Genomic DNA, 10,510 nt, shown 5'->3' on the forward strand with positions numbered 1-10,510 from the left:
CGTATGCGAATCGAAGTTTCTCCGCGAGGGATTTGTCTGCGGTCCGATGCACCGCGAGGAGATATCGTCCGTTGGTTTCTCGTAACTGACGAGTTATGAGACCGGCCGAGGCAGACCGGACCGGTGCGGGATTTACAAGGAATTGGACCGTTCGATTCTCTCCATCGTAATCGATTCATCACTGTCATTTGATATTACAATCATCCCCACTCGATCAACGAAGATAGGGGGGGTATGATGGACCCCTTTGGAACCACCAACCTCGATATGCCACGTCAATGATACAAACCCAATCACCGATCAAGTTGAATTGTTTCCAAAATGTAAATTAACGATCAACTTTGAACTAATAGGTACGAAGTCTACCTTATTATTTGGATCCACACTCAAATAGCTAAATAGTAAATCAAATTCTAAAATTTAGGCAGGAAATATACTCATATCAAGATAAACAAAAATTACTTGATACATTCCGTCAAGGTTAATGACTTTCATATTTATACCTTTAAGTTACATTATATATTTATATATATATATATATATGTACATGTAAAACATGAAATCAAAGCTTGCATAAATGCCATTGTAGTTGTAAATGGACTATAATGACAATTGAGAGTTGTTAGTATTTGTTAATTGACAGTTAGCATAATGTTGAAACTCCAATTCATTATTATGAAGTGATATGTATATGCTATACTAAATTCTGGAGGGACAAAGAGACTCTGAGACGGCAAGCCATAATAATATTATATCCATTGACGAGGCCAAGTGTCAGGTGCTTACTGCCATCCGCTGTGCTACTTCATCATTCGGCTTGTGGTGCCGTCTACAAATCGTTTGCTTCCCTCAGAGCACACGCGGATTTGCTTCAACAGCTTCTCTGCCTCTCTCAGCCATCGTTCCCATTGGGTTCTTGGCACGGTTGGTCAACTGTAAGAGCCTTAAGAGGGATTTGGATATTCCGGTCAACGAAGATTCTGACCTTGCATGGGTGACGAAGCCACTTGCCTTCAGATCCTCTGAATCCTCTGCTGATAAGTCGATCATCCATCTGCAGCATCCAAGATGGAACACAGTCAGCAATCGGAGAGAGTTGAACTGTTGGATGATATAATAATACTACATGCTTCATTTGCCTTCTCTTATAGCTGGGGAGCTGGGGACACCTGATTAAAAGAATCTTGATATGTTGAATCATTAGCAAAAGGGTATTTTGGCCCCATGGAAGTTAAATATAGCTATGCATCTTCATGTTTGAGACGTTGACTTCTCATATAAAACCTTCGTGTTGAATTATCTAAGTATCTTCCTACCTATATGCACATAATTAGTTTAGGTTGAGGCAGTATCATCCCCCATTTCTCCACACAATGAGATCAGTGACTGTGATTATGACCCAAAATAACATTAGAGGGCTACATTTTCGACACATACACGTAAGAGTCGGGGATCGGGAGGGGATCCAATGAATCATTCTGAAGTCAACTTTCCAGTCGCTATAAGCAATAGTTTTTGGTGGGCCTGCCATATATGTAGTCTCAGAAAGAAAGGGAGGCTGTATTTAAATCCTTATAAGCTTTCTAAAGTTGTGGTGAGAAGAGATCAGACACATGGGGAGCTGCTTCTCTTCTGCATCTTTGAAGAATCAGGCATCTTTAGAGAGAAAGGAGTGTGAAGAGGAGATACAAGTATGTGTGGAGCGAGGTGATGATGGGTTGAGTCCTGATGAGAAGAGGAGGATTGCCTCCCTGTACTCTCATCGAGGGAACAAAGGTCTGAACCAGGATGCTGCCATCCTTTGCAAGGTATGTGGTTGCTTCCTCCAAGCTCACAATTTATCGAGGTCTCTGGTATATGAAGACCAACTCTTTGTATGTTTTATTTTTCTTCCTGTGAAGGGATATGGAACAGAGGAGGGGTTGTTTTGTGGGGTATTTGATGGCCATGGAACAAGTGGGCATACTGTGAGCAGGGTGGTCAGAGATTACCTGCATGCCTTGTTGCTTGGCGAACGCAACGCCCTCCTGCTCGCCCAGGAAGACGACGAATTCACCGATGGCACTGACACGAGCTCAACGGATGGCGAGGAGGTGTTTGATGAGTGGAAAGAGGCTTGCATCAACGCCTTCAAAACCATGGACGAAGAACTCAAGGTGAGGCCAAACTTAGATTGCTCCTTCAGTGGAACCACAGCAGTCTCCGTCATCAAGCAGGTACAGCACGACTCCAAAGCATTTCTTGTGTTGGGATACCTCGTCTTCGATCATGAATCACCTTCCGTCACAGGGGGAAGATCTGATCATTGCCAACCTTGGGGACTCGAGGGCTGTCATGGGAACCGTATCAGAGGAGGGTCACCTCGAGGCGATTCAGCTGACGACAGACCTGAAGCCCAGCGTACCTCGTAAGAACTTTGTTGTTTGTGAAGGTTGGATGATCCCAGTGAACGTTGTACTGATCCGCTGTGGATTCCACGATGCAGAGGAAGCAGAGAGGATAAGGAAGAGCAACGGGCGGGTGTTCGCGCTCGAGAGAGAGCCGCACATCCAACGCGTGTGGTTGCCCGACGAGGACTTCCCCGGGCTCGCCATGGCCCGCGCTCTCGGGGACTTCCAGCTTAAGAACTACGGCATCATCTCGGTCCCTCAGGTGGCTCATCGCCGTGTGACGAGCAGAGATCTGTTCATAGTCCTCGCGACCGACGGGGTGAGAAGCTTGATCACTGTTTTCTTTTCTCCGTGGTCTCTGTTTGATGGAAGGCTTCGTGTGTTGAAGGTGTGGGATGCGCTTAGCAACGAGGAGGTGGTGTCGATTGTTTGGTCCGCCGAGACCAACGAGGATGCATCGAAGACGTTGGTGGAAGCAGCACGTAACGCGTGGAAGTCCAAGTTTCCGTCGGCAAAGGTAGATGATTGTACTGCTGCTTGCCTGTTCTTCCAAGAGGAAAGGCAGGAGTTATTACTTCCAACAGTTCAAGACAAGTAAGCAGATGAGAGATCTTACTTGCTATGAGTTACCAACACTACAAGCTTTATAGAAAATGTCATGATGGCAACACTTATTACTACTTGCAACAGTTCAAGACAAGTAATGCCTGATCTCTTAAATTGACTGCAATGACAATGCCTCACAATAACAATGGGATTATTATAGGGAGAACTGACCTCCGGTATATTGCTCAACATCTGATGGAGCCCCCATAGTTTGAAGCCCCACTTGTTCTCACATCATTATTCGTGCCAAATGTTTCTAGGATGATGCATATGATAGCAAGAGAATCTCGTGGCCGGAATCATCTTGTGGGCGAACGAGAGCTCATGCATCGAGAGACCAACTTACGTGACAGCAGTAACATGAGAAAATTTAGGAATTTCCATTTCCAAACTAAACTGGGGCTGGAACAATAAAATTATAGTGGGCAGACTCCTGAACAGGGAAGGAAACCACCTTGGGCAACCCACATGACAAACGCAGAGGGTTGGTTTGATAGGGTTCAGCATCAAATTGGTGCGGAGGACCCCCAACAACCTCACCAATACAGAACCAGGCAAGAAGAATCCAACAATAAGCAGCATCAGCATTCTTCAAAGATTTGATTCTGGCATTTCTCAAGTTCTGTTCAATCTATCCAGCATCACAGCGACCAGGAATGTCTGTTTGATTAACCAGAACAAATTTCTGTTTGATTAACCAGAACATTGCCTTTCTTGGGCAGATAGCACTTCAATCTCCAACGAGGGTCCGAGACACATGAATACCAGTGAAAGTCCCGATAACCCTGGGTGAAACAAAATCCCATTACCATTCAGATATTGTTCACCAAATGGAATGCAAAGTGAGCAACAACAACATAAAAAATATACATAAAAGATCCAATCACAACAAAAAGAATATAATAGCAGGATCAGCTTTTATCAACCTCTCACTGACCCAGACAAACCTACTCCACACGTAATATAGAAAAACCATCTTGGTAGTGTGTCAGAGCATGACAGCTTCAGAATGCAATCTTAAGGTTGCATCTACAACTTGCCAGAAGTCAAACAAGAGCTATGCTCCAGTCAATTAACAGCCCACTCTCAGGAATACTTCATTCCCAAGACACTAAAACACAAGGCATATCGCCTTCTGTTCAATTTGCAAGCATCTAAAAGAAGGTAACTTGGATCATATAATAACAGGTAAAAACCCATGCTCTTAGATCATTCTCCACATTCATAACTAAAGAAAAAAGATACAAACAGCAAACTTACCAGCATTCTGATAATCTACATTACAACAAGACATCAAAAAACTCTTAAGCACTAAGTCCAAAGTGCCATTATAATCGAGTCTTAGATAAGAAATAAGCAAAATGATAAAACGGTCCACAACGGCTAAACTCCTGCAGAGGACTTACCAGGCAATATCAAGTTGTGGGTGACTTAGTTATTGCTGCACCACTTGAAACAGCAGGTGGAGCAGTAGATGCATCATAGGCCCCTTGTGCAGCATTGTCATTAGAGTATGCAGGAGGCTGTGAATGGACATCACCAACATAAGAATCGCTGTATGGTTGCTGCTGTTGTGGACCATAACCTGGTTGGTTATGCGGTGACACGCCATAGGTTTGTTGTTGCCCATAACCAGCTTGAGATGATGGAGCTTGTTTATATCCTGGTTGCACGGGAGCACTCTGCACACAGCCAGCTTCAGTAGACACAGTCTGTTGACCTTGTTGATAAACACCCTGAGTACCTGGCGGGTCCTGGACCCGAGAAGGCTGCCCATAACTAGGAGATGGTACTTGGCCATATCCAGCCATAGTAGGGATCTGACTCCCATGTCCTAGCTGTGATGTTGGGGGAATACCATATCCAGATGGTGCTGTTCCTTGGGTAGGATAACTTGCAGTGGTACTAATTGGTGTTTGTGGTGGTTGACCTGTGTACCCTTGGGTAGCAGAAGGCTGACTTGAAGGGGCTTGTTGAGTTGGAGGTGCTTGAGTAGACCCACCCTCAGCACTGTAAGCAGAGGCGGATCCATCTTCACATGGATTAGCCACCGTTCCATAGCCAAAAGCTGAACCATAGCCCTGTTGATCAAATCCATTTTGGGGGTCCAACGTAGGCTGATAATAACCAGGTTGAGATGCGGAACAATTATAGACACTGGAGTATCCATCCTGCACATAACCTTGTTGCCCCATAGAAGCCTGGGAGTAAGCAGCATCACCATAGGACACTTGATTGTTGTAATCAGGAGGAGGCTGTCCATAGTTGTAACTTGTGCTATCCGCAAGCGCAGAAGATCCCCCAAGAGGCTGTTGTCGCTGCTGCTGCTGCTGTGATTGTTGATTGTAATAATCATATCCAGCTCCTGGTGCAGTTTGCTGAGTAGGCTGATTGGGTGTTTGGTTCCACCCAGAAGAGAAACCTGTCGATGCAGGTGTGGGGTAGCCACCATAAGGTGGCTGGGGCATATTAGACTGAGGTGGTGGCCCAGGATAAGATCCAGGAGGCATGTAACCATAACCAGGCGGCTGCATGGGAGGTGCACCAGGCAGACCCCAACTTGTCGAAGGACGAGGTGGATGGTAACCTTGCTGAGGATACCCTCCAGACATAGCTGTATTCCTCATACGATTCTGCATATATACTTGATTAATTTATGCAGCTCTTGCAATGCATATAGCACAAAAAAGAGAATTTTGTGAACCATAACAAAGGTTTTAACCAAAGTATAATAAATGAAGGCAATAACAAACCAAGGTATTGAATAAAAGAAGCATACTGAATGAAAGGGGAAACTCACTGCCAATTTACTACAACAGGAAAAACAATTCCAACCTATCCTCTCCTCATATGAGAATCTGATGGACTAACATAGAAGTCAACAAATCTAAAGTAGTCTCAAAAGCAATTTATAGTGCCACAGGTAAGAAAAAAATTTATTGGAAGGGACGGTACATGATAAAACATACAAACAGAAATTCAATTAGTAGCAAAGTAGTCCTGGAAACTCATATCCAGCCATCTAAGTTATTTACTATAGAAAAAGTAATTTCTAGATAATCGATACCTCACTAATAACTTCATTGACCAATTGTCTTGCTGATTCAATCTGCTCATTTGTCCCATCTATATACACTGTTCTTTCAGTTGATGTATCACCAGGTGATAGATGCAAAGGCATCACCTACACAACCAAATGCATCAGATTTAGTACAATCATCACACAGGTATACAATGCTATCATGTACAATCAAATTCATCGGTTTTATTACATCAATAGCAAACATCAAAAGGGCAAAGCCATTAGCTCAACCTTATTTACATAAAAAGAACCCAGACATCGGATACACAATCATGCTAGAAATCATTAGTCACTTATATAAAAATAGGGCAATACGGAAACTCAAGTGTTCCTTTATAACGGTGCCAGATGCTCAGGAGAATATAGTTCAAACAGCTTAGACCCCTAAATAACACAAAACGTATAGAGATAAGATTATCAACCATTAAGAAGTTACAAGGGCACCAACAAATATTTCTTGATAAGCATGCCAGAGATGTACAAATAACTAGGGCCACTCAGGAGCAAATGCAATTACATTTTGTGAAAAGACAAGTTTGCACTATAATAACTTCAAAATTTGTTAATTGAACGTGAGAAACATGTGCTTAAAAGAGACTAAATTAATCCAGCAGAAGTTCCTACAAGTTCCACGACTAAACAATTGGCAATATAAGCATTTCCTAAAAGCCAACCAACAACTAATCTAATCTATCTGCTTTGGATTTAAAATTAAGAACCCATTTCCACTAAACTAGTGGACATATTTAACAACAAATATATGGTAAAACTAAATTATTTGGTAGTGCAAATTCACAACATAGAAGATGTGGTTGGAACAAGGATGATAACATTGAAAGGCAAACTATTAACCAAGACAACAAAACAAGTGCAACCTGGATACGTGCACCAGATCTAGCTTGCATATTTTTTATGGTCTCACCACCTTTGCCAATCACCAGACCAACCTGAAATGGAAAATTAAACTTGCAGAATCAAATCAAAGAGACAGCTCTAACAAAATGTCTTATCCAATGCCAACTTACCTTGTTGTTTGGAACTTTCATCTGAAATTGCTCAGCACCAGGTTGAACACTGCCATGTTTACGAGTTGAATTGATGCCAGAAGCCCCAGCATCAGCCTAGAATAGAAATTTCATAAAAGAGACAATGACAACAAGAAAATGCAACAGCTAATAACCATACGAATTGTTCTGCCTGTAAAATACATTCAAATAGTACCTCAGCAAGCACATCATTTATTAACTGCTCAGCCTTGCTAATCTGTTCAGAGGTACCAACAAGTTCTACCGATCTAGTCTGTGAATTAGGATCTGCATCCAAATCTCTAGTAACTTGAATCTTTGCTCCCGATTGAAGCTGAAGATATTTAATTGTCTCTCCACTTTTGCCAATGACTACGCCAACCTAATAAAAACTCACAAGATACATATCCAAATTCTCCAGAAAAGTAATACAGCAAAAGAATGTTTGTTAAATATTTGTTTCACGACATAACTAAAATACAGCACAAGAGCAAAGGGGAAACATACCCTTCCATTCGGGATCTCAATCGTTTTGCTTGTACCCTGATAACCATACGTGTGAAATGACTGGGAAGTCATGCCAACCTGAGAAGGTATAGGATGGCTAAAAGGCTTCTTTGCAAAATCTGAAAAAAAATGGAAAAGTCAGGAACCAGATTTCAAGAATAAGGAAAATGAGACTATGACTCAAAAGGGATCTACAAGACAAAAAAAGCTTCAAAAGATACAGCACCACATAGTGAAAATCTATCAAATATAAAAAAAGAACCAAAATGTTGGACAATTTGTTAAAATTGTTACAGCTATTGCACAAATGGTAATGCTCCCTATATATGATCTGATATCAGAATTAGGAATCACCATCAGATTTTTAATTCTTGCAAACAATGGTTCCTATCCAATCAATCTTGTTCTTGGCACTTAAATACCCAGCTAAATTAGACAATTGTAAAAAAAAAAAAAAAGGGAACCGCAAGTACTAAGCAGAACTGACTTGTCTATCCATTAAACTAGAAGTAACGTGCTAAAAATCTCAAGATGACTGGATCCAAACTTCTTGTTAACAGATGTTGGCACTTCTGAAGTTTCCGAACCACATCCAAGACACAAAAATCACAAGAGCAATACACCGTATAAAATCATTTCAATTTTGGATAGGCAAAAGGGACTCTCAAAGAGAAGGGAACTCCGCCTGAATCTCTCGTCCCAGCCTTCTCTCTAATTCTCTTCTCCTATGTGCACTTCTCTTCATATCTGTTTAGCGTAGCTGTTTAACATACGGTAATCTGCCCTACAAGAGCTCTAACATACAATGCGATCGAAAGCCTGACAGATCCTCGACCTGTAGAAATCCTAAATTGGCAAGTAAGAACTTGAAAAGAATTACACAATCGAGCATCAATCAGAAAAGATACCGATGATATACATCAAGAACCCTAACGCAAAACTGTAAGTAAAGAATGAAAAACGCCCTAAAACTGAAAGGATCAAGGAAAGCAATACTTACCATTCGGAAAAGAGCCAAAACCCTTTTCTCTCGAATCTTCCACGCCTCCTCCGTCCTCAATCCTAGGGCGCTTGGCCTCAGCGTCGCTGAAAAGCCTCGCGGCGATCTCCTGGGCCCGTTGCTTCGCAAGCTCGATCCCATCGAGGGGCAGGGAGACGCTATTGTAGGATGGTTGGATGGGGGCGCCACCCTCGGGGGACGACGAGGCGATCGGTGCCGAGAAGCCCGTCGACCGCCTCGCCGGCGGCGAGAGGGAGGCCCTCGCGGATCGATCGCCGAACTTTCGCTTGTTGTCGGGTCGAGAAGAGCAGCGGAGCTCCTCCGCCATGGAAGCGGCCTCCGTCGGCAGTGCAGAGCGGCTAAGAGAGGAAGAGGTGGCTCGCGAATGAAAGCTGATAATGGAAACCCTAAGCAGATCCTCGAGACGGGCAGATTTATGTTGCACCGCAAAGCGATGCGAGGGAAGGTCAAATGACTGCGCGGCGCACGTACACGCTGTTCCGGTACACGGGGGTGGGATTCAGTGACATCCTTTACCGTAGATCATAAAAGGGACGGTTGCGATGGTTTGATTGTGTTTTTCCCGTATTTTTATGCTGATTTAACATTCCAGCTAAAGTGATTATGTTTCAATACTATCAATTAACGAATAATAGGTAATGTTAATGGGTGATGGGCCACAAAATTGCCCCCATCATGTGGATTTATCAGATGCCTATGATGTCTTTCGGTATAAAAAAAATCAGCTTTTACACAAAATCAATCATCGAATATAATATTTTTGAATGAGATGATTATAATGTTTTTATTTTATCGATGTGATCATATTACTCTAGTGAGAATTATAAGCCCATTAAAAAAATGTGGTAACCAAAATTAATCATACATTTCAAGTTTTAATAAAATTGTATTTAATTTTTTGTATTATTTTAGATAACAAAATTAAGTAAATTATTATTTTTAGTTAATATTTGTTTAAGTTAAATTTTGATTATCCAACATGATACCAATTTGGATCCAACGATGGTCATTTCTGTTTTTTATATTTATCTCAAGAAAATGACTCATTAAATTATTATTATTTTAATGCAAGCATCATGTTAATCTTGATACACTAACTACATTACATCATTTCTTGGACACTTAACTAATTTTGAGTCATTTTTCTTCGAAATATTTTTTAGTTTTGCATGATGAAAATAGAAAATAAAAATATTGATAATAAATAAAAATGAGGCTGATTACAATGTTTTATGCCTCGTACAAGCTGCTGTAAAGAAAACATTAAAAACACTAAGAAAACAACAACAACAACAAAGTGCACACTTAAATTAGTTTGGATTGATTTGATCGTAAGTAATCTATCTGAAAATAAGTTAAACAAGTGTAGACAAAGGGGTTATGAAGATTGATGTAGGCCTAATAATCACTTAGAACTTTCGTCAAATAGATTATGGATGCACTAAAAATATTACGTTATCTCTTAGACACCTACCTAATATCCCATCCATCTCGATGTCATTTGAGGGGCACCAAGGTACTCAGACAATCGACATTTTATATCGTTAGGCCGTTAATTAAAAATTAACTTGTTAAAAATATTTTTAAGTTTTACATAATAAAAATAAAAGATAAAAACACTAACAATAAATAAAAATGAGATTAACTATAATATTTATTTTCTTCCCCTCTAAAGAAAATATTAAAGATATAAAAAAACAACAGAATCGAAGATCGTCAAAGACAAATGATGATGTTGTCATTGGTTCATAATAATATGACGTTAAAACGTTGAACTGATTGAGGATGACACGTCAGCTTACGATGTGAATAGATGAAGAATATGAATTCCCCACGTGGAGATGAAGCATCCACACATCAAAATCTCTATACCAACCTT

At 41.1% G+C, this 10,510-nt stretch overlaps 2 protein-coding genes across 6 annotated transcripts; one reads left to right on the forward strand and one right to left on the reverse strand.

The window, feature by feature from the left end:
• The first annotated feature begins 1,519 nt into the window (after positions 1-1,519).
• On the forward strand, positions 1,520-3,152 carry LOC135643046 (probable protein phosphatase 2C 12). 4 transcript variants are annotated; one of them, XM_065159585.1, is made up of 5 exons: positions 1,534-1,808; positions 1,902-2,216; positions 2,290-2,407; positions 2,486-2,709; positions 2,779-3,152. In XM_065159585.1, exons 1-5 carry the CDS (start codon positions 1,614-1,616, stop codon positions 2,986-2,988), a joined length of 1,062 nt encoding a protein of 353 aa, XP_065015657.1. In that variant the 5' UTR covers positions 1,534-1,613; the 3' UTR covers positions 2,989-3,152. The 4 variants fall into 4 exon arrangements, with proteins under 4 accessions (XP_065015654.1, XP_065015655.1, XP_065015656.1 ...); XM_065159583.1 differs by having other exon boundaries at positions 1,525-1,808; positions 2,290-2,709; positions 2,779-3,127; XM_065159584.1 differs by having other exon boundaries at positions 1,529-1,808; positions 2,486-3,127.
• Positions 3,153-3,357: 205 nt separating this feature from the next.
• On the reverse strand, positions 3,358-9,056 carry LOC135582736 (uncharacterized). Of its 2 annotated transcripts, XM_065159580.1 has the most exons (8): positions 8,611-9,055; positions 7,611-7,729; positions 7,300-7,485; positions 7,104-7,199; positions 6,954-7,025; positions 6,064-6,180; positions 4,403-5,629; positions 3,358-3,781 (listed from the first exon to the last, which is right to left on the reverse strand). In XM_065159580.1, the coding sequence occupies exons 1-7, from the start codon at positions 8,936-8,938 to the stop codon at positions 4,412-4,414; spliced, it is 2,136 nt and encodes a 711-aa protein (XP_065015652.1). In that variant the 5' UTR covers positions 8,939-9,055; the 3' UTR covers positions 3,358-3,781; positions 4,403-4,411. The 2 variants fall into 2 exon arrangements, with proteins under 2 accessions (XP_065015652.1, XP_065015653.1); XM_065159581.1 differs by lacking the exon at positions 3,358-3,781 and having other exon boundaries at positions 4,152-5,629; positions 8,611-9,056.
• Between the last annotated feature and the right edge of the window lie 1,454 nt (positions 9,057-10,510).

Source organism: Musa acuminata, chromosome BXJ3-7 (assembly GCF_036884655.1).
Source record: "Musa acuminata AAA Group cultivar baxijiao chromosome BXJ3-7, Cavendish_Baxijiao_AAA, whole genome shotgun sequence".
Lineage (NCBI taxonomy): Eukaryota > Viridiplantae > Streptophyta > Magnoliopsida > Zingiberales > Musaceae > Musa > Musa acuminata.

Bases quoted from the DNA above. Each gene is read 5' to 3' on its own strand.
- LOC135582736 (XM_065159580.1), bottom strand. From the start codon at position 8,938: ATGGCGGAGGAGCTCCGCTGCTCTTCTCGACCCGACAACAAGCGAAAG. The intron at 7,486-7,610 runs GTATGTTTCCCC...AGTTTTTATTAG, and splicing joins TTGAGATCCCGAATGGAAGG to GTTGGCGTAGTCATTGGCAA. The intron at 5,630-6,063 runs GTATCGATTATC...GTATATATGCAG, and splicing joins TCAATGAAGTTATTAGTGAG to AATCGTATGAGGAATACAGC.
- LOC135643046 (XM_065159582.1), top strand. From the start codon at position 1,614: ATGGGGAGCTGCTTCTCTTCTGCATCTTTGAAGAATCAGGCATCTTTA. The intron at 1,809-1,901 runs GTATGTGGTTGC...CTTCCTGTGAAG, and splicing joins ATGCTGCCATCCTTTGCAAG to GGATATGGAACAGAGGAGGG. The intron at 2,217-2,289 runs GTACAGCACGAC...CTTCCGTCACAG, and splicing joins CAGTCTCCGTCATCAAGCAG to GGGGAAGATCTGATCATTGC.